Here is a 23,876-nt window from a genome sequence, read left to right as displayed (position 1 = left end):
GGGTCCCTACATAGCCATACTTGTGAGTTGTGACTTGTTGACATGATGGACAAACCGACAAAGGTCACAAAACACAAACCAAAAGTTTACAACTTGAGGACTTCGTATAGACTGAGAGAAAAAGTAGATTACTAGAGACTCATACCAATTATTTTATTAGATGTCAGTTTTTCTCAAAAGCAAAATTCAAATTGTCTTTTCTCCTTTATTAACACCTTTTGAGAAGCAAAAGTATTAATAGTAAGTTTGACAAATTAGTTATTACTAAGAAAAAAAAAAAAAAAAAAGGAGGAATAGCTTCTTTGCCTTTTACTCTAATAGAAGCTATGTACTACTATATAGGACACATCAAATTGATACGTAAGAATAATTAGAAAGCTTGGAATAGGTCCCTGAGATTGTAGGGCCATACACTATTGGGTTTTCTTGCCCCATTCCACATTTGATCTGCTAATTGTTTGTACACCCTTTGTGTGAGATGGTATGAGTCCCAAAACACATATTCATTTGGATTCTTACAGAGTTGGAATTCCTTTCCCAATCTTTTTCCTCCACAGCTAAACACTCCTCTGAATTGCCCAGACCCACAGCATGCTCCTTTACCTTCCTTGAAACCTTCATTAAAAAAAATTAAAAAATCTCTGTTCAATAATTTACAAGTTTATTTAAAAGAAAACACTAAATTCCCTTCTTTGTCGTTATTTGAGACTATTTTGGCCACTTTCTTATTGGGTATTTTTTTTCTCCAAGGAAGATGGTATCCAAGTTCTTTAAGGACCAGATTGTTTTGGATTCCTTTTGCTTAAACTAGAATTGGATGTCTGTCACACAATTACATAAGGGCTGGCCAGTTTCACTTGGGCCCATAAAGAGCTATTTGTGCTAAAAAGAAAGTTCCATCATTTGTTTCTGACATACCATGGGCCTGACTATTTTCCACACTATATTAAAGAGTAATGATAGTAGGCCCACTTAATCCCAACATAAATCAAATTTCGAACTGGAGCACACTTACTCCTTTTTTTTTAATTAAGTACGGCCCATCTATTCACCACCTCACATATCAAAGGAAAGAGATTATGTGCCTGTAATAAGATAAGACATACCATATTTTGAAGGATGATTCATTCTTTGTCTGAGATTGATGTTGAAGTTGTACAATGAATACTTGAACCCCTTTAGCTGCTTCTCTAATTTCCGGAGGAGCTTTGACAAAGCTTTATTGTGCAATTTCACAAGTGATGAAGCTTCTTCTAAGCAGCTACCATTGTTTTCTGCTTTGACAATTCTGATGCCTGGAGCACAGCCGAAGGGTAGCAAATTGATGAACCCAAATTTCCTACCACCTCTTTTATATATATCCTGCAATAACCCAAAATAGTTCTCTTACAGCATGAAATGATTGACCTCGCAATTTTTTTTTCTCAAATAAATCTTGAGAAACAATTTTTCGTAACCTTTTCACTACTAGTAATATATGATCTATTGTCATTGGTATATAATAAAAGTAATGTCAATGATGAATATAGAGAATAATGTTACTCTAATCACAATAAATTATATTAACAAATTATAAAATAAAAATTATTCTATCTCCAGCATTTTTTTTCCAGTGAAGAAAAAGAATAAGAGAAATAGAGTAGCTACAACTTACTTTGACGATGGTTGTCAAGTTGCCAATCACAATCCCCACGTATTCTGATTTGGAATAGGAGTTCAATACAGTGGAATTGGTTACAAAAATACTCATGTAATCATTGGTTCCAATGCTAAACAAGTACACAGCTTTTGATAATGTTATTTCGGCTTCAACTTTGCCTAACTTGCTTCTCAACCAAGTCTGTACCTTCTTATAGTACTTTAGCTGTGTTTTAAGATCAATCACCTAAAACCAAAGAAACGAAAAAAAAAAGAAAAAAACAAAGGGAAAAAAAAGCACATAATTACTGAGATGCTTTTAACACATGAATTCTCTGATTGTCATGTCTATGTTAATTTGTGGACTCAGTTTGTTTTTCTTGACTTTAGTACTTTATATTGTATTATTATGGGTCCACAGGTGTATTTTAAAATTTTTTGACATAGGTGTTGTCAAACTGTAATTATATATCACCTTTTGGGCCTCACTTGACGTTTGACAACTCAAGTACTGCACTTACAACTTGTGGCCCAAACATACTTGGTGCTAAAAAAAAGTAAAAATGGTAATTGGTAAAAACAAAAGCTTACGTTGCCACATATTCAATTTCAAGTCAACATCTATGCCACCATGAAAGGCTTGGCTTCAAGTGCTTGACTACACATGTATCAAAAGCTAGCTTGCCGTGCGTGTGAAACACATTACCATTTTAAATCAACTAGACTAAATGTTATGTAAATCATCATCATGCTATTGACAAAGAAAGCATATATAGCATGTTTCTTAATTTTTCTGTGATGTGAAATGCACGTACCGCCCCTTGAAAGGTTTCAACTAGAGCACCAGCACCAGCAGACGCAAAATTCACTCCATGATAGTATTGATTATTACCAGGTTGTAAAAATGGTGGAATCAATGGCAACTTTGCATATTCAGCTACAATGAAATTAAAATATTTATATGTCACTCACATATATACAAGACAAGGAATTAAGCTGACAGAATCTTTGTTTGTTAACCAAAACAGATTCGTACATAAAAGATAAAGACATATATATATATATATAGCTAAACAAAGATTTGCAAATCTTACTTACCAATAAAATCTGAAATCAAACGCCCATCAGAGAACCTTCCAGTTGGGAACTCGAAATAAGTTTCCCCATAAGGCCAGAAATTTGCTTGGTCAAGGGTTGTGGTGTTGATGTAATTGTTGTTGCCAGCATCAAAGAAAGAGTCACCGAAAATGAACAAAGCAACATGATTTCTTGAATGCTCGGATCTAGTGTCAGTAGAAGTACTACTGCTTGAAACGAGGACTAAATGAAGAAAGAAGATAAGGAAGAGAGAGCTTGGCTTTGCCATGACTGATTTCCTTACCATAGTTACATTTATACTACAATTTGTAAAACACTAATATATATATATATATACACACATATAACCAACACTTGTATTAGCTTTGTTTGTACATGCTTCGAACAACTAATAAGTATTCTGACCTGATGATTCTCAAAAAAGAAAAAAGGAAAAAAGTATTCCTACCTATGGGCTATAGAGAACAGAGATTGTGGTTTTTAGAGCAATGTCAAGTTTAGTCTTTAGACCAGTCGGCGCCATTCAATATATAGATGCGTGGAACAAGCTGAATGAAAACGTGCATTCCTTAAAGAATTGGGCAGTAAGTCTAATCCATTTTAAAAAAATGGAAAAAGGCCAAGTTGCACATTTCTTTTAGTTTGAAATAGGACAATAAAAATTTCGGCTTGAAATTCATGAAACATCATGAATTAAAAATATATACATGAGAAAGGAACTTTTTTGTTTTTTTAGTTCAAACAGTACTTGAAGTGGCCAATTTGGGATCAGCAAACCAAATTAAATAAAATATAGGAGGAAAGAGAAAAAGAAGAAAGATGAGGAAATATCATCTAACACTCGTTGACCTCCACTATTTTACTTTGATATCTAAAATTGATACGTATCATATTCTAACACATAAAATTGAAAATATATATATTATATATATAGAGAGGGAAATGTTAACCAACAAATTTCCAAAATTGGGTTTGACTTATTAAAGGTGATAAAAAAGTTATTAAAAAAATGTTCCAAAAAGATAAATAATTGTTGAACAATTACCAAAAAGCTGAAAAAGTAGAATAAAAACAACAAAAAAATGCAAAAGATTGTTGTTAACGGTCACCATACGATGCCCGTTAACAAAACCCACATATATATAAGAAATAGTATTAAAACCCTTTAAAAAATCGCATATAAAATTTAAGTTGGTGTAATTAACTATTTATGTTTAGGACATCAATCAAAATCCACTTTCTATGATATTGGCTATGTTGGTGAAAATGTGAATAATACACTCGAACAAAGATTTTGTAAATTATTTCGAAAACAATTTGAACTAAGGCAAAAAAATCTCTTTTTAAAGAGATTCAAGTTCTTTGTGGCTGGCTCCTATCGCCATCCGATGCACGTACTTTAGACCCATTTTCTCGTACTTTGGATCTATTTGGATACCGCTTATTCCTGAAAACTGAAAATACTATAACAAAATAATTTTTAAATGTGTGAATAGTGTCGTGGGACTCATTTTTAATGAAAATTTTGCTGAAAAAAATATATTTGTAAGTCCCATGAACAGTGCAGGAGACCCACTGACTCACACTACTGTAGCCATGTGCAAACACCAGATGCAAACATATATGGGAAAATGCAATATCCAAACATTCACTTTATACTTAAGTGCAATAACTTATAACACTTCACTTTATCAATGCGGGATTCTTGTTTGTTTATACAAAAACACTAACTCCTCACTTTACAGTTATTAACCATATGAAACTCCCATATTTTCTCATTTAATTTTTCAAATTAATTTATTTCAAATTACATTTTAATAAAATGTATCAACATTCTCCCACTCATTCTAATATTAAAATTTAGTAAATAGAAAAGTTAACTCCATAGATAGAGTGGTTTCAGACTTGAACTATTACTTTAAGGGAAATTAAGTGTCATTGATTACACTTAATAACCCAAGTGTTAACATGAGCTTTATTAGCTAGCTCATTGCAACTTTATACCAATCCTAGTTTATATTAAGTCCAAATCTCATAGGGAACGGCTCCACTTTCACACTCAAATAAGCAAAATCCATCAAGAGGGCTCCTGTAATTCTGACACTCCACTCATAAAAGCTATTATTAAGAGTTCTTTTAGGTGTACTCAACCTCCTAAACATTATGCAAAAAATGCACTTATACCATAGGGTAGGGCAAACAACAAAAATAAATAGCATTCTAGACTCTATGTGATTCATTTGAATTATCTAGCCCCATCTCCTTTTATGTATTTTAGACTCTTTCTCTTGCCAAGCCCTAGGTAAATAGATTTGCAAGATTGTCACAAAATTTAACATAATCCCCATTAAAGATGCCACCACTCAAATAAGATCTCACGGTACTAAGTTTTCTTTTTATGGGTCTAAATTATCCGTTATAATAATAATGATTTCTTACTTCTTCACTTACTGAAGCAAAAGCAATAAGCTTAGTTTCCATAGTTGAATTAGCAATAATGGGCTTCTTCTTCTTTTTTCTCTAAAGTAAAAGACCACTACCTAGAGTGAAAATATAGCCAATAGTAATGAGAAAATCACCTAACATAGTGTTCCAATTGGCATCACTAAAACCTTCAACCACAACATGGTACTTTATGTAAAACAAAACATGACTTTGATACAAGATAAATATTTCATTACGTGTTCAATGGCATGTGAATGATCTCTACTTGTCTTGCTAGTGAATTTACCAAGTACTCCAATTGCACATGCAATATGAGGTCTAGTGCAATTAGTAGCATAGCACAAACAACCAATTATGCTAGCATATTCCTGTTGACTAACTAACCCATTGTCATTGCTCGTAGAAAATAAATGAACACTAGAATCAAAAGGCGTAGCAACATGTTTGCAATCAAGAATATTATATTTTCTCACATGACTAATCAAGAAAAATCTCATCACATGTTTTTCTAATTTCATGGCCCCAAAAAAAATAGTTAACCTCACCAAAATCTTTTACAGAAAAAAAGGCTTCTAAACATATTTTTTTGTCTCATTTATAATGTGAAAAATTAGAACCAAAGATTAATAAATCATCCACAAAGAGGCTAACATTAACATTTGAGTTTTCCCAAGAGTTAGAGTGGATGAACTTGTGACATTCATTTGACTCATAGACATTTTCAATCATGTAGGAATCAAATTTTCCATGCCAATATAGGGGCTTTTTTTAAGCCATATAGGATCCAATTAAAGCCTTTAGGTTAATCCATATAATTTTCCTCTTCTAGGTCCCCATTTAGAAAATTTAGTAACTGGAAAAAAAATTGGTCAAAGAAATCAAGATCAAGTCTAGTTTTAAACTTATCTACTATACTATTAGACTTAAGTTTCTTTCCACGAACCTATTTACAACCTATGGTTTTACAAGCTAATAGTAAGTTCACTAATTCCCAAGTTTTGTTAGAAATTAAAGAATTCATCTCATCATTTACAACCTCTTCCCAAAATACAGTATTAGATGATTCTAAGCTTCTTTTAAATTTGAATGATTTCATCACTATTGGAAACATAATAATTTAGCCTAAAATCATTTTCAACTCTAACTATTTTACTTCTTCTAGGGTTCTAATTCAAAATTTTCTTGTGTTTGTGAAGGAGAAATCAAAGAACTCAGTTGTGATAATAATGTCTCTAATATTTTTCCCCCACTCTTTTTCAATTTAATAATTAATTTTCTTCATGAAAAATTGCATCACTTGAGTAGAAACTTATATTATTTTCAATGTAAAAAAAGAATATATGTTGCATTATTAATTTCATAATCAAGAAAAGTACAAATTGTAACTCATACCTATTTTATTTATTTAGATTCTCTAACACCACAAAAAACTCCAACTTTTTTATCAAATTAATTTATTAAAATTACATTTTTAATATTAAATTATTCCAACAGTTTAAAAACCCTCAAATAATTTCTCACAATCCCTATCAATTGCACACCAAAAACTCAAACTCTCAATCTTAACTCACAAACTTGACATCCCGGAACCACATAATTAAATCAATAAGGTTTTAAAGTTGGAAAACTTTGTGTGATAAATTCAGTGTCAAAAGGGGTTGTATATAATAGGAAAAAATTATGTCAAAGAAGTGAAAGAACTACTCGAAGACATTGAATAATTTAAGGTTTGGTTGAGCGAGTCAATGGAAAGTTCACAAGCTAGGTTGGGTACTGCAGTGGGAGGCAAACTGGTTGTTTTATGAGGTTGTATAAAGAGTTTAGTTACAATTTACAAAGGTCATGTATGAATTTTTCAAAGGTTTTCCACTTCATTACCAAAGTATATGTTCTATTATTGCTTTTAGATTGTATGATGCATTTGAGTGCTTTAAATAAGGGTTGTGCAAATTGATATTTGTTAACTTCAGTGCTTAACCAGAAATTTAGTCACCGTTAATCAATTAATCCTCTGACTACGTTATAGAGGTCAATATTTCCATTCCCAAAACAAAAAAAAAAAAAAAAAAAGGGTTATTGAGGTCTAAATCAGGTTTTTTTTTTTTTTTTTTTTTTTTTTTTTTTCCAACACCTAATAATGTTGTTACACACACTAGTCTGCATGATCACCTTGGATTAAAGCCTCAACATGGACCTAAGTCACCAAATCTTAAACACAAATACTCATAGGTAAGACTCTAATTATTCTATAAAAAAAATGGTAAGACTCTAATTACAACTAATTCTTTATCATATTTCTCACATATATGAACCATCAAACTGTGTTATTTATCTTCTTATCGATTTGGAATTTCTACCCCTACATTTATAAATTGTCATATTTCTTTATTTCTCTATCTTTCGATGTGTTCACTAGTTTTATTTTTTTTCCTAGGTGATATTATTAGGAATCGAATCCTTAGTCATTAAGCCACCACATGTGGCTCTCCTAACATTTAGGCTGGTCAAATGGACATAAAGATCTATTTGACGTTAGGAAAATTTGATTATTCTTGTATTCTTAAAAATAATAGTTAAGTGACTTAGGTTTTTATTTATTTATTTATAATTTAATTGTTGGAGATGATGTATACTCTGAACTTTTTATTTGAAACATTCGTTAGTGTATTAATTGTGTAATTGGGTGCATGGCACCAAGGTCCAACCCCCACAATAGTTTAATTGGTGGCAAGAGAACAGGAACGGACCCAAGATTTTAAGCTTGCGGGAGCTGAAGTATAAATCAAAAAAAAAAAACTAAATAGGCATCTATATAGTATTAAAAAATTATAAATATACAAAATATTTATTTCTAAATACATTAAGACGCAATTATTTACTAACAAAAACAAAAACAAAATAATGTTTTTTTTAATACTAGGTTGGCTAGGATTTTTTTTTTTTTTTTTTTTTGGTTGAAGTTAGAGCATTCACAATGGTATTGCTAAAAATTTTAACTTTTAACATCTCAAAAAGTTATTTTATCTATTTTACCACCTCACTTTACAATATACCAAATGTAGGGTCACGAATCTCAAACGGCCCAACAATGACGTTGGGCTCGCGCGTGATGGATCCCTCACAATAAAATTTGTAGAGAGTGGGCTTGAAAGGCTAGCGTTGGGTCATGGGGCGTCCATTTAGGCCGGACCTTAGAGAATCCTCGACTAGAAAAGGTTTTAATCTGGATATTCAGGCCCAATAACTGTATAAACCGAGGAATTGGACTCCTCGGATCATGTCCGAGGAGCACTAATGTTCCTTTCCGGTTACCCGTCGATGGGTTTTCCGTGGTGGAGCGCGTATTTTATCCGGGCATCCTCATTCCTGAAGATTTTTCCCAGGAAGCAAGATGGGGATCCCCTTACTTTGTCACCTTACGTTCTCTTTTATACTAGCCTACGTTCGTTGTCCCTCGTCCACGTGTAGGGTCAGTTTTTCCAAGACTGATATATGTCCCGTCAATCCCATCCCAGCATTGTTGGGCATGGTTAATAAAGCCTAAGAATCCAGATCTGTTAGGTGTAGTGTCATGTCAATGAGGGGTATTAAGGACAATTTCCCCCAAGATATTTTCTGATCTTTTTAGTTTGCTTTTATTCCACTTTCGTCAATGGAATTTTGGGCCTTCCGAGGACCGAGCGGTCCTCGGACGTATCTTCGGGCCACTTTGAGCTCACTATTCTTGGGCTTGGGCCCTGGCCTCCTTTAGTTTGGGGCCTGTGGACTCCCTATAAACGAGCGAGTCGGGCCCATAAACTATTGGGCCCCACAATAGCCCCTCAAAACCCTGCTGTCCAACGTCTTGGTTGGAAAGGTGGGTTTTGGTAATACCGAGCCTTAATTGCGGCTCATTTAATTCGGCCCTTGATCAACGTTGGCGACTCTTCACCTCCACGAGGAATGCGCCGGTCTACAAGATATTTCCCTCGATTTACGCGTGATGCGCTTATTCCGTTTGGTTATTCGTAGCACGCCTTTAATATCCTCCTTTTACGAGACCTCCCCAATCTAACGGTTACTGATAGCGTGGGGGAATGAAACGGATGCACATTTATTCGCAGATTTCCTTGGGGATCAGAACGTGTTACGCACCCTCGTCTTACTCCCCTATATAAAGAGAGAAGACAAAAGGTGATTCTCTCATATATGAATCCTTCAGGCCCTTCTCATAGTTCACTTCTTCCGTCTGGTTATTCCTTATCCAACAATACATCCTCCATAATAGTCAGCCATGAATAAATCCTTCCTCTCTCAGAAACGCCATGTCCTAACAAAACTTGAGATGGCTCGGTCAGGGCAAGGATGGCGGAGACTCAAGGTTTGCCTCCCCATTCTTTTAGCCAAAATCCGAAGCAGGGACTCGTCACACCCCACTTCCGGTGTGACTGAGTCGAAAACCTCCCTTGTCATCTCCATCCGCTCTCTCATGAGCATACCTAATATGGCTCCCCTTCTCCCTCTTTTGCTCCTTTTACTTTCTTTTCATTGCTTCCCTCTTCTTCTCCTCCTTCCTACTCATGTCCTCCATCTTCTTTTTCCCTTGCTTTCTTCAGCGACAAGAGTTTGCTGAAGTGCTTCCATGTGTTCCAATTCTTCTTCCTTCTCCTTCTTCTCTGTAAAAGGTTCTTATCCTGATATGAGCAGTTCTGAGGCAAAGATTTCAGAGAGACTTTGAAGGCGATTTCAGAAGACACCTGACTGTTTACTTATTTGTGTTGCAGATGTTATTACTGTTTCGGCAGTTCATTTTTTGTATAGGCTTGTTTAAGCCCTTCCTTGTACGTTGTAATAATTTTTTATATTAATAAAAGTTACTGTTATTCTATCTCGTGTGTTCTGTTTATGTGTTTTAATAAATTTGCAAGTTCTGCTCGGCACCGTAGTATAGCATTCGAACCAATGACAACTTAGGCCAAAATACTTGCCAATAAAAAGACGCCATAATAATTTTAACAAAATTATTATTCGTCATAACAATCCGACCAGTAAGGAACGAGACTTACCTTAAAATTAATCGCGATGGGGATTAAGTGCTTGATAAGGGGCAAGAAGTAATTATCCGAGGACATGTCACCCTTTCAATGATTAATTTCTTTAGGCTAACAATCATCAGTTCGTTTCGCCATCTTCTTAACACGATGGCCTTAACCTTTTCCAGTATTTAAGCCGAGAAATTTCTCCACCCGGGTAGTTGATTTACCAAGGATCCTGAGTCCGAGGACTTCGCACAACCTGGGTTTTGTTTAGGGCTTATATTTTTTCTTTTAGGTGCTGGGTTTCCCCACAGGCTTGGGTCCGAGGACCATGCAAGTCCTAGGTTCTGTCCAAGACCTATAAGATATCTTTTTTGTACTTGGTTTCCCCATAGGCTTGGGTCCGAGGACCATGCAATGCCTAGGTTCTGTCCAAGACCTATAAGATATCTTTTTTGTACTTGGTTTCCCCATAGGCTTGGGTCCGAGGACGATACAAGTCCTAGGTTCTGTCCCAGACTCTTTTGAGTTCAAATTCTCCCTTTCTTCAGATATATCATGAGGCGCCGAGCAGGAGGTTGCCCTTGGCAGCGGCCACTCCTCGGCGTGGGCCATAGTCCCTGGGCCCTTATGCGGAACGGGCTTGGGCCACGAACTCATTTAGCCCAGGAATTAAGAGATATTTCTGCAACCTCTGGCCACGCGATACTCTCTGACGTCATCCTGATCGAGGTGCGCCTTTACGAGGCTTCTTTAATCTTGGGGTTGCAGTTGACGTTGGAAGCTGAGCCTGAACCCTTTTGTCTGTAGCGTTCCTTGGGACGCCGCGTGAGTTGACTGCCATCACCTTGTCTTTTCAAATAAATGGGAAGGAGGAAAAGTTGCTTTATATATGCGCATAAATCCTTCAGTTTTCCCCCACATCACAGCTTCCATATTCGGAGCTCTCCTCCCTTAGCATAACATGTTTAAGGCGAGGGTTGGGAAGAAAGAACTCCCTCTGCCTCTGATACGTCGTGCCTTCATGAGACTCAGTATAGTACGATATGGGCACAGGAAGCATAGGTTCAGGAGAGTACTCCATTTCGTCTTGGGGGGTAAGGGGTCTCTCCCTCTTTCAGTCAAAATCCAAAGCAGGTTCTGTTCATGCCAGAATTTTGGTATGTCAGAAGAAAGATTTTCCGCCATCAGCGCCTCTGCTTTGCGGCAGGCGTATATTTAGAGAAAGCCCCACGATCTCCAACTCCCTGCACCTTTCCTTCAACGGTGTCAGGTTCAAGTTGGGTCTCTTTTGTTGTTTGAGTTGTGGGCATGAGAAAGTATTGAGGAAGAACAAAGTCTTGGAGCTGTAGCCAACTTCTCCTCTGACCCACCTCCTCAGCTTCATTTTTTCTCTCTTGTATTTTCCTTTCTTTTCGGCTATGTAATGGGCTTTGACACAAACTGATCCCAGCTTTTCATTGTATACTGTACTGTACTATTTCTTTGTTTTAGTGATAATGGAAATTTCTTTTATTGTTTCGGATACTGTTCCTTTGGCTACACTACTTTGTGAGTGAGTGTGCCCCATGCGTGCGTTTCTTTCAGAATAGTTAGAGCACAATAGCTTGAAACATAATCTAACTAACTCCAGTTTATCAATACTACCAGGCATTATATCGATAATTCATAATAAATCAAACTTAGGAAACTAACCAGGATAACAGTTGAATATTCTGTGATAAGCGCGCGAACACCGTCTAAGGCTGATAATCTCTAAATAATCCATCCGAGCAATCGACTGGGAAGTAGGGAACTCCGATGGTGCTTTTGTGTACTTGGTTTCCCCATAGGCTAGGGTCCGGGGACCATGCAAGGCCTTGGTTCTGTCCATTACTTGTAAGATTTCTTTTTTGTACTTGGTTTCCCCATAGGCTTGGGTCCGAGGACCATGCAAGGCCTTGGTTCTGTCCATTACTTGTAAGATTTCTTTCTTGTACTTGGTTTCCCCATAGGCTTGGGTCCGAGGACCATGCAAGGCCTTGGTTCTGTCCATTACTTGTAAGATTTCTTTCTTGTACTTGGTTTCCCCATAGGCTTGGGTCCGAGGACCATGCAAGGCCTTGGTTCTGTCCATTACTTTTAAGATGTCTTCTTTGTACTTGGTTTCCCCATAGGCTTGGGTCCGAGGACCATGCAAGGCCTTGGTTCTGTCCATTACTTGTAAGATTTCTTTCTTGTACTTGGTTTCCCCATAGGCTTGGGTCCGAGGACCATGCAAGGCCTTGGTTCTGTCCATTACTTTTAAGATGTCTTCTTTGTACTTGGTTTCCCCATAGGCTTGGGTCCGAGGACCATGCAAGGCCTTGGTTCTGTCCATTACTTGTAAGATTTCTTTCTTGTACTTGGTTTCCCCATAGGCTTGGGTCCGAGGACCATGCAAGGCCTTGGTTCTGTCCATTACTTGTAAGATTTCTTTCTTGTACTTGGTTTCCCCATAGGCTTGGGTCCGAGGACCATGCAAGGCCTTGGTTCTGTCCATTACTTTTAAGATTTCTTTCTTGTACTTGGTTTCCCCATAGGCTTGGGTCCGAGGACCATGCAAGGCCTTGGTTCTGTCCATTACTTTTAAGATGTCTTCTTTGTACTTGGTTTCCCCATAGGCTTGGGTCCGAGGACCATGCAAGGCCTTGGTTCTGTCCATTACTTGTAAGATGTCTTCTTTGTTAAGTAGCCTTTTCTCTATACTGATTTATTTTTCGAAGGTCGGCCCCTAGGCTAGGGAGAGAGGAGTTGGCTCGAGGCCGGAAGCCCCTAGAGCTGCCCGCTCCGTTAGCAGTGCAAGGCGTAGCCCCTAGACGAAGCTTATGGCGGAGCAACAACTGCACGTCGCCGGAGATGAGAAAAACTCGTGAATCTCTATTTGCGAGAGGGCTAACTCATGCGCCACTCGTGCCAACGCACAAGCCTTTCCCACAGACGGCGCCAATTGTAGGGTCACGAATCTCAAACGGCCCAACAATGACGTTGGGCTCGCGCGTGATGGATCCCTCACAATAAAATTTGTAGAGAGTGGGCTTGAAAGGCTAGCGTTGGGTCATGGGGCGTCCATTTAGGCCGGACCTTAGAGAATCCTCGACTAGAAAAGGTTTTAATCTGGATATTCAGGCCCAATAACTGTATAAACCGAGGAATTGGACTCCTCGGATCATGTCCGAGGAGCACTAATGTTCCTTTCCGGTTACCCGTCGATGGGTTTTCCGTGGTGGAGCGCGTATTTTATCCGAGCATCCTCATTCCTGGAGATTTTTCCCAGGAAGCAAGATGGGGATCCCCTTACTTTGTCACCTTACGTTCTCTTTTATACTAGCCTACGTTCGTTGTCCCTCGTCCACGTGTAGGGTCAGTTTTTCCAAGACTGATATCTGTCCCGTCAATCCCATCCCAGCATTGTTGGGCATGGTTAATAAAGCCTAAGAATCCGGATCTGTTAGGTGTAGTGTCATGTCAATGAGGGGTATTAAGGACAATTTCCCCCAAGATATTTTCTGATCTTTTTAGTTTGCTTTTATTCCACTTTCGTCAATGGAATTTTGGGCCTTCCGAGGACCGAGCGGTCCTCGGACGTATCTTCGGGCCACTTTGAGCTCACTATTCTTGGGCTTGGGCCCTGGCCTCCTTTAGTTTAGGGCCTGTGGACTCCCTATAAACGAGCGAGCCGGGCCCATAAACTATTGGGCCCCACACCAAATATCAAATGTTCCATTTTTTTATCACTTCATTTAAAATAATGGGTTGGGTTCAAGTTACATCACTCAATATTTTTTAATTGGATGCAAATTTTGACAAATCTATCATTAGATTACATTATCTTCATATATTCTCCATGCTCGCAAAATTTCAAGATGATCAAAAATTAATAACCATGTCATCAATCAATTTTTTAAATTCAAGTTTTTGTAGTTTAAAATAATACATAAAAGATGAGTTTATAGATCAAATGGTATATAACATCCAATTGACATGAAAATTGGCATGATTGTTAAAAACATATAGAACATATAATTTAACGGTGGGATTTTCAAAATATGAATTCTATAACAAGTTATTGGGTGGTGTAATATTACTTAGAGTTACACCAGGTGTAACTTGAACCCAACCCTAAAATAATATAAACAACTCATTAAAATAATAAACAAAGAGAGAGAATTTGAGTTTTTTAATTAAAAGAAGAGATATAATCTTAATAAAATAATGTATTTTATTTTTAACAACTTGATATAGTCAACTGGTATTTATACCAGTTTACTGTAGTTGTAAAAAATTTAGCTTTAGTTTCTCCAATAACACATGATTTTTTGGTTACTTGGTGGTAAAATAGTTTTTTTTTTTTTTTTTTGGCTAAAATACAATCACCATTGTGAATATTTTTATTGTTTTTATTAAATTTTTGGGTTGGATAGTTGCTATTTGGGTGAGGCTAGTTAGGTTTATTGAGAAAAATGGGGGCCTAAGGTTTTGGAAAGGGGCCTAATTACAAAAATAAAATATATATATATATATATATATAATAAGTTTTAAAAAAAAAAATTTGGACCTGATGAATACTAATCCTATTACAAATAAGAGACTACATGTGAAAGCTCATTAAATGAGCGTGTTGGCCAAAAGAGTCCTAACTCAAGTCATGTTAGGAAGTCATATTCTGCTTGGAAAAGAAGACTAAAGCGGCAAAAGCTTTTTTGTATATAAAAAGCATGTGGGTGCCACATATTGAACAACCACACAAGAGAAATAAAGATAGATTGTGCCGCATAAGGATAGTAGAAAAGGTGCAGCACAAGAGAGTGGTGTGCGTGGAGAAGAAAATAAAGAGGAGAGAGCAAAGTGTTGCCACCTTTGAGAGAAATAATTAGTGTGTGAGAGAGCAAAGAAAAACAAGAGAAATTTTTCTTCAGCTATAAGATTTTTTTGTGAGACATACACAAAAGATATTGTAATTGATTTGATAATTGTGAAATCATTCGGAATTTATCCAATGATTTTTCCCTTCAAGGAGAAAGGATTTTTCACACAAATATTTGTATTTTTGTGTGTGATTGTTATTTTGGATTGCTAATATTGTCGATAATATTATTTGGGACCCAACAAGTGATATCAAAACTAAGGTTAGAGTAGAAGCGATGGCCGGAGAAGAAGGCAAGACTTCAAGAATTGAAAAGTTTGATGGAACAGACTTTGGGTATTGGAAGATGCAGATAAAAGATTATCTCTATGGGAAGAAGTTACATCTGCCTCTTTTGAAGAAGAAACCTGAAACTATGAAGGATGAAAACTAAAACCTTCTCGATAGACAGGTATTGGGAGTTATTCGATTAACTCTATCAAGATCAGTTGCGCACAATATTGTGAAAGAAAAGACCACAGTGAATCTAATGAAAGCTTTGTAGCATGTATGAAAAGTCCTTAGCTAACAATAAGGTGCATCTGATGAAGAAGTTGTTCAATCTGAAGAAGGCAGAAGGAACTTTTATAGCTTAGCATCTAAATGAGTTCAATACAATCACAAATCAATTATCCTTGGTGGAAATCGAATTTGATGATGAGGTTCGTGCATTGATTCTTTTGGCTTCTTTACCAAACAATTGGGAAGCCATGAGAACAATAGTGAGTAATTCTAAAAGGAAAAGCAAACTCAAATATGATGATATACGAGATTTGATTTTAAGTGAAAAGGTTTGCAAGAGAGATGAGAATATAGACGACGCACAAGATCAAGCTTTTGTCATGGATAACAAGAGCAGAGGTAGAAGCAAAGGTGGAAGCAGAGGACCTAATGATCGAAAATTTGATGATAGGTCACAATCAAGAGATAGATCTCAGTTTAAGGAAACTAGAGAATGCTTCTATTGTGGGAAAAAGGGTCACATAAGAAGAGATTGTTAGCATTGGAATAAAGAACAAACTGAAGGCTAAGATAAAAAAAAATAATAGTGAGAAAAATACTACAACTACTGTAATTGCTAAGGATGTTGTGATGCTTTTTGTTGAAAAGCAAAAGTGTGAGCATGTTGCTAATAATGATGTTGAATGGCTTGTTGATTCAACAACCTCTCACCATGTTAGCCCTAAAAAAGGGTTGTTTACCACGTACAAAGCAGGAGACTTTGGTACAATAAAGATGGATAATTCTAGTTACTTAAAAATTGTGGGAATTTGTGATATGTGCATCGAAACCAATGTTGGTAGCATCGTGATGTTGAATAATGTGCAACATGTTTCAGAATTAAAGATGAATGTGTTTTCTACATTGGCTATAGATCGAGCAGGCTACTGTAACCACCATGGTAATGAAAGATGAAAACTTACTAAGGAATCAATGGTTGTTGCAAGAGGACATTCTTGTTGTGGTATGTACAAGACTCATGTGAAGACTTGTAAGAAAAAGTTCAATGAGATTAAATATTTTGAGAAAACTCCATAGATGAGAGTTGGGATTAACGGTGTTGGTACTAAGAGAGTAAAATTCTCTTTACTTGATAATGCTTCAGATAAGGAAGTAATGGGTGATGAAGAATATAAAGATACTAAGGCTATATGGGATGATGATAAAGTGAAAGATCCTAGAGGTCTTGAGTAGGGGAAGAAATATCCTGCACTAGAGATGGTTGAACCTCATGAGAAGAGGACTATTGGAGTACATCGAACTGTTAGCTTCAAGAATAATGGGGCTTCTAATAAGGGGGAGCCAAGGGATTGTATTAAGAAAATCCAAGATGAGATGAATTCTTTGAGAATTAAAGGTATTGACATTGATGAGGTGCTCTCAGTGCTAGTAAAGATAATGAAGAAGGTCAAGTCTTGTGTTGGCTTGACTAGTATGGAATTGAATTGAAGAGCTAGATTAAAAACCTCCTCCCATCGGCGGGCTAGAGGGGGAGATTATTGGGTGCATGGCACCAAAGTCCAGCCCAACAATAGTTTAATTTGTGGCAAGAGAGCCACGTGATGAATACTAATCCTATTACAAATAGGAGACTGCATGTGAAAGCTCATTCAATGAGCATGTTGGCCAGAAGAGTCCTAACTCAAGTCATGTTAGGAATTCATATTCTGCTAGGGAAAGAATACTAAAGTTGCAAAAGCTTTTTTGTATATAAAACGCATGTGGGTGCTACATATTGAACAGCCACACCAGAGAAAAGAGATAGATTGTGCCGCATAAGGATAGCAGAAAAGGTGCAGCACAAAAGAGATGAGAGAGCAGCTAAGAGGGAGCCGTTTTGAGAAAGAAGACAACCCAGCGAGAGAGCTGTGCGTGGAGAAGAAAATAAAAAGGAGAGATCAAAGTATTGCTGCCTTTGAGAGAGATAATTAGTGTGTGTAAAAATAAAGAAAAACAAGAGAAATTTTTCTTTAGCCGTAAGATTTTTCTTGTGAAACATACATGAGATATTGTAATTGATTTGATAATAGTGAAATTATTCGAAATTTGTCTTGTGATTTTTTCCTTCAACAAAAAAAAGTTATTCACGTAAATATATATGTTTTTGTGTGTGATTGTTATTTTAAATTGCTAATATTATTGATAATATTATTTGGAACCCAACAAATTGAACTATAAGGAACTTAGTTTAAGTAACTTAGGCTGTGTTTGGTTCAATGTAAATTGAATTTCAAGTGTAAAATGAATGTAGGGGAAAATGAATTCCCGTAAGGAAAATAAAATCTGGGTGTTTGGTTGTGCAATAGAAAATAGTCCTAAAAATGATTTTTGGTGTTTGGTCACATTTTAAAAATGCTATTTTCCTACAAATTTTTCACATTTTCTTAGCCATTTTCTTAGCATCTAAACAAATTTTATTACAGAAAATTTCAATATATACACTTAAAGAAACAAAAATCTACTCAAAACAATTCATTAAACTAAAAAATTTGGTCAAACTAAAAGAGGGAGGAAGAGAGAGTGATCGAAAACTGAGGGAAAGAGAGAGAGTGATCATGGGCGACGAGATCGAGACGATGAGATCAGTCATGGGCAACGAGATCAAGACGATGAGATTGAGACAACGAGATTGGCGGCGCCGATGAGCTTTAGGTCAAGAACGAGATCGGTTTTGGGTGGATCGGTCTTGGGTGGTGACGATCTAGATGTTGGGGCGAGATCTCGGTGGTGGTGTGATCTCGGCGGGACGATCTCGGCGGTGCGATCTCGTCAGCGTGTCTAGGGTTGGGGCGCTCTCTCTCTCTCTCTCTCTCTCTCTCTCTCTCTCTCTCTCTCTCTCTCTCTCTCTCTCTCTCTCTCTCTCTCTCTCTCTCTCTCTCTCTCTCTCTCTCTCTCTCTCTCTCTCTGAGCCCGAAAATGATTTGAAGATAAAACAGAAGCTATATTCATTTTCTGAGTCAAAGGCCTTATTTTATTGTCAAAGTAAATGATTTTCAGGAAAATTCTATTTTCCATGCACAACCAAACACACGGAAATATGTAAAACGATTTCCTAAAATCGTTTGAAGCCAAAAACAAACGCAGCTTTAGTTTAAGTAACTTAATTTTGGTACTAATTACACGGGCACTACGTGAAACTTCCTGTGGTTTTTTATCAAGCTAAGGCAGTCCCATCAATCATCATAGCTAACTATTGACTCATTTTATTCTGATCGCATAAGTCGAGGCACGTGTAATATATTTCGAATATGGCACCAGTTGATTCGACTTAGCTTTTAGGTAATGATTCAACCTTCAGCGAAACCATTATTGTTTGAACATGAAAGAGCTAGCCACGGATTTATTTAATAACTTGAGTTCCTTCTTGAACAAATGGGGAAAGTGGAACAGAGAAAGAAATATCAAATTGGCTAATCAAGAATAATTTTCCTTTACATTATTAACAATTGCATGATTGTAAAAGGAAGCTGATAAGATGGCTTACAGTGTTTGCGCAGTAACTTCCTTCTGTTACTTTAAATGATGGAAAAGTATAAAAATAGAAAAGCCTTAGTTTTTCCTTAGAGCGTCCGTAGTGGCCATGCCAAATGTACCAAATGTCAAATATTTGGCATATTTGGCATACCAAACACAAAAAATCTCCTTTATCAAATGTTTCAAATCTTATTATTTTTGTCACATGTGAACAATACCCTCACAAATTTGCCACTGTATGGACAGCTGTGTCATAAGCTTTTATTATTTTTTTATTCCACTTTCTCTCTCATCTCTCCGTCAGTCTCACCCTCAAACCCCAATCCTCTCCTCTCAAACCCCACTCTATCTCTCTGTCTCCCACTCCCTGTTTCTCTCGGCGCCGTCGCCCTGCTCGGCCTCAGCGCCTCCATGCTCACCAAGACGCTGACGTTCGTCTCTATGTTCTCCGCCTTCGTAGATCCGATCCCGTGGCTCATCGTGCTCGCTTTCTTCTTCGCCCACGGGTTCATCAAGACCGGGCTCAAGAACCGAATCGCTTACCAGCTTGTCGTTGGCGCGAATCTGACTTTCAACACGATCAAGCAGACGATCGAGTGGACCGATTGGGCCAAGGCGACGATCATGTCTGGGTTGGTGTCGTTGATTGTTGGGGTGATTTGTAATGGGGTCCGGTGGTATGGGTGTGGGGTTTTGATTTGTGGGAGTGGGTTTTGGGTCGTGGTGGTACAGTGGCGGCAATGGGCCGTGGTTGTGGCTGGGTATTGATCAATCAAAGATCTCTCTCTACCTCCAAACCAAAACAAAGCAAGAAACACATCCAAAACCTTAAAATTTTTCAACAATGGCAAAGATTAACGGCTCTTTGCAACAAACCCATCCAGAAAATCCCACACTCCAAACTTTCTTTCAAACTCCAACCAACCCGTCCCTCTCAGACTCACCACAGAAAGCTTTATCATGGAGAGAGAACCCAAGTACAATTTAATTATGGTTCTATGGGTTGTGGGGCCTGGGGCTTCCGATTTGGTGTTGGTGGGCTATGGGTTTGTTTTGAATTATGTTTTGGGTTGTGGAGGATGTGGTGGTTGTGTGGTGGTGGCTGTTGGTTGTTGGCAGCAGTGTGATGGTTGTTGATTGTGATTGATGTGTTGTAAATATTATTTTAATGTGTAGGAAATATTATTTTAATGTATAGAATTGAATGATAAAACATCTGATAAATGGGATGTTGTAAAATGATGTGGTAAAATAATAAAGTAGGTCTTTGGTGTGGCAAAATGGCATAAGTTTTGTCACATCTGCTGTGGATGCTCTTATACGGTTAATTGGGGTAAAAAAGTAAAAAGATTAAAAAAAAATTTGTTTAGTTAAGAAGAAAAATGAAAAGATAGAAAATGATTTGTATATATTTATTCTCATGCCCCTATTACATAAAAAATAGAAATAAAAAATTAAGTTTATAAGGAAAAAAAAAAAAAACTAATGTTTAGAACAACACACCCCTAAAACCAACTTTATTGGGGTGTGTATTGCTAAAAAATCTTCACACTTTGCTATGGTAAGTTGTTATTTGATTGGAAGTGAGAGATGGGAGGGAAGAGAGAGAAATGATTATGTTTATAGTTTATATCATTTGATTGGATAGTTTATATTATTTTAATGAGTTGTATGTTAGAATAAAAAAATGAAATATTAGGTGAGTCGTGAAATGATTAGTAAAATAGATAACGTAACTTTTTAGATTGTAAAATGACAATTTTTTTAAGAAATCGGATGCTAATGCTCTTAGATGAAAGATAAAACACGGGCAGAGGAGAGGGGTAGATGGGTAACTCCGTATCTAAGCCCACTTTCTCCCTCTTAGTATATTGATTTTTCTATTTAGATATTTTAATTCTATTTAATTTTTAACCAAATGTGAGACATCTCTCTCTCTCTTTGAGCCAGACAATAAATTAAATGTGAGTATAAGTTATGGCATGTTTGATAATGAGAGGAGAGGAGACGGGAAGCTAGTGGAAATGTACTAATTTTTACTATTATATTTCAACCATCTGCCCTTATTATTTCATTTTTCTTCCTCCATCTAGACATAGGATAAGGCAACACAAGAACTTCCTCTTGTAGATCTTCATTGACATAAAACGGCAATTTTGCAAGCCATATATGCCAGTGAGCTTAAATTACTGTAATTCAGGGACGGAGTCACACTGAGGCCCTGGTTCCCTCGAGTTGCAGATTTTTTTATTAAAAAAAAAAAAAAAAAAAGATATTAGAGCTAAATTCGAATTAAGTCCAAGAAAAATAAAACTTGACCCCTCCCTCCAAAATCTTGAACACTCCCCCCCCCCCCCCCCCCCCTGTCACAGATCAACCCAAGCACCCACATATCAGCCTATCAGGCCATATTTTATCCCAAAATTGACGATGACGACGATGACAACAACAACAAAAACAACAACAAATTCCACATATCAGCCCATATTTGGTAATACTAAATATATGTTTTGTTGGATTTTCATGATCTTTTTTCCTGCCCCTTAACTCAAAATCTGGCTCTGTTCCAGCCCTAATTAAGATAAGTACAGAGAATAATGAATACTCCATGTATAGTTTGAACTTCAAATCCAATGGCAAGCAAATCCATGAAGATATATAGGAAGTTGCCGTTTTGTCTTTTCATTCCAACATTCCATTGCTCGTAAGTGACTCGAACTATATTACAGTGCAACAACAAACTCAGTGGAAAATACAAGAAGATGAGTCAGGAAAGTGGCATCCATAGTTGGATTTGACAATGTTTAGAAGCCATCATAACATTTGGCATCAAAACTGACTCGCAAGATAGACATAGCCATCTTTATGCGTAGAAAGATAATGCGCACTTCATGGAAATGAATTCAGAGCTGTTTGGGAAAGAAGCCTGAAAAAGTAAATGGTTTATATATCATATATCTATATTGATAATAGTATTTGGTGATGTGCATAGATCTAAATATGGAAGTAGAGAAATATAGAAATATGTAGGGAACCCTGAAGGGGGGACAGCAATACTTACGAAGTGATTGTTAACAACCCTTGTGATGTTAACTTCATTTTTAATGGTTATTAACTCTCTGTAGTCAACATTTATATCACAATCTAGGGCAACCTACAAGACATAGGAACCATATTAAACTATCATAGAGAATATATAATATTAGAGTTTCAATATTGCCATAATGGTGAAGTGATTAAATTTGTAATATTGGAAGAAAGTGGCTTTATCATCTAGGAAGGAAATGTTATTTATACTAATCATACTTTTTTTTAATAGTGTATTGGACTAACGTGGCAGGGCACTTCCTTTCATTCCAAAAACAGTGATGTGCATTTTCATTAAGGTTTTTACATATATCACCCTTTAACCCTTGATATAAGTGTGTCGATATTGGATCCTTATCATTTCGATTTGAATATTTAACCCCCTACACATTAGGTCTGTGGAAAACTAAACATTGTGTTAGTATTTTTCATTAATTCTAACAAATTGAACCATGTGTAATGTGTACATGATCAAGATATTGATATTTTAAAATTATTAATGATGTGTACTTCATGTGATTAAATTTATTAGCTTTTAACGTAAAAAAGTAATATAATGTTTGATCAATTACAAAACTAATTTATAGGGATTAATTAATTGTTCAAATTCAAAGTACAAGCAACAAATTGACACTCACATTCTAAAAGAAATATTTCTAAAAATCATAAAAGAAATGGCATGTCAATAAAATTGACAGAAGTCCACTTCCTATCACGCTATTCTGAGTGGGGAATCCAAAAAAGAACACCAACTTCTTTACGAGTCTATGTTAGCCCAAAAATAAAAAACGACAACAACCTCTTTACAAGCGTAACAAGCCTACTTCTGCTTTGCATTATAAGTGGTTTTTGCACTATGAGAGCATGAAAGTAAAAAATATAAGGTGGCCAAAAGAGTAAAGCTTTGTTTTGGTAAAATGAGATGCACTACAAACCTTAATCTTTAAGAAAGCCGTATGATGCATCAACAGTTGAGCTCTAACATCACCTAATATATTCATCTGAATCATGTCTTTCCTTGAGCCATCATGGAATGAAGCCCCATCAACAATTTGGCTGACATTCACACACTCAAACAAAACCCGGGTTGGCACACTGACATTATTGCTGTGAGCAGATTGAATGAATCCTGGAACCCGAATTACACCTATTGGCAATCCTTCATTATATAGACCAAGCCGTGTAGAACCATACCTTAGGCCAAACTTGTTAGGATTTTGAGCATTTAGGGTTAAAGTGATGACAGATGAAACAAACAGGAATGAGTCAGAATAGGTATCTAGGTTATACCAATCCAAACTTATTGTTTGGAAAGTGAAAACAGGCTTTTGTGGCTTCAAAAGGAAGATCACAAGAATTGTAGCAACCCCAAGTGTGAGAACTATAAATAGAAGGAAGATGACAAGAAAGAAGCAGCATCTCTTGAAAGAACATGAATGCCATAGTTTTTGGAAATGTAAGCAATCTAAATGTTGTCTTGGACCATCCATGGCTGGTCACCATGGTTTTTTTGCTGATTTGACATAAAAACAGTAACATGAGAAATTTCCTAATTGTTTAATTAGTAATACTTCTATGGGAAGGAGGAATGTGATGTCTTTCTTTTGAAGGTAGTATTCTATTATTCCTTTCAAAGGGTGATTCCAAAACCTTTCATATAGCAACCTGTGCCCAAAGGAATTAGCTTTCTTCAA

The 23,876-nt window shown here is 36.6% G+C and overlaps 2 protein-coding genes across 2 annotated transcripts; both read right to left on the bottom strand.

The window, feature by feature from the left end:
* Nucleotides 1–285: 285 nt before the first annotated feature.
* Nucleotides 286–3,253, bottom strand: LOC126724788 (GDSL esterase/lipase 5). The gene is made up of 5 exons (XM_050429179.1): nt 2,737–3,253; nt 2,454–2,575; nt 1,655–1,885; nt 1,107–1,362; nt 286–615 (listed from the first exon to the last, which is right to left on the bottom strand). Exons 1-5 carry the CDS (start codon nt 3,020–3,022, stop codon nt 371–373), a joined length of 1,140 nt encoding a protein of 379 aa, XP_050285136.1. The 5' UTR covers nt 3,023–3,253; the 3' UTR covers nt 286–370.
* An 18,235-nt stretch (nt 3,254–21,488) lies between these two features.
* LOC126724787 (uncharacterized) lies at nt 21,489–23,717 on the bottom strand. Its single transcript, XM_050429178.1, has 3 exons — nt 23,118–23,717; nt 22,157–22,249; nt 21,489–22,021 (listed from the first exon to the last, which is right to left on the bottom strand). Exons 1-3 carry the CDS (start codon nt 23,670–23,672, stop codon nt 21,959–21,961), a joined length of 711 nt encoding a protein of 236 aa, XP_050285135.1. The 5' UTR covers nt 23,673–23,717; the 3' UTR covers nt 21,489–21,958.
* Between the last annotated feature and the right edge of the window lie 159 nt (nt 23,718–23,876).

This window comes from Quercus robur, chromosome 5, assembly GCF_932294415.1.
Source record: "Quercus robur chromosome 5, dhQueRobu3.1, whole genome shotgun sequence".
Lineage (NCBI taxonomy): Eukaryota > Viridiplantae > Streptophyta > Magnoliopsida > Fagales > Fagaceae > Quercus > Quercus robur.
This window is presented reverse-complemented; position numbering and strand designations above follow the sequence as displayed.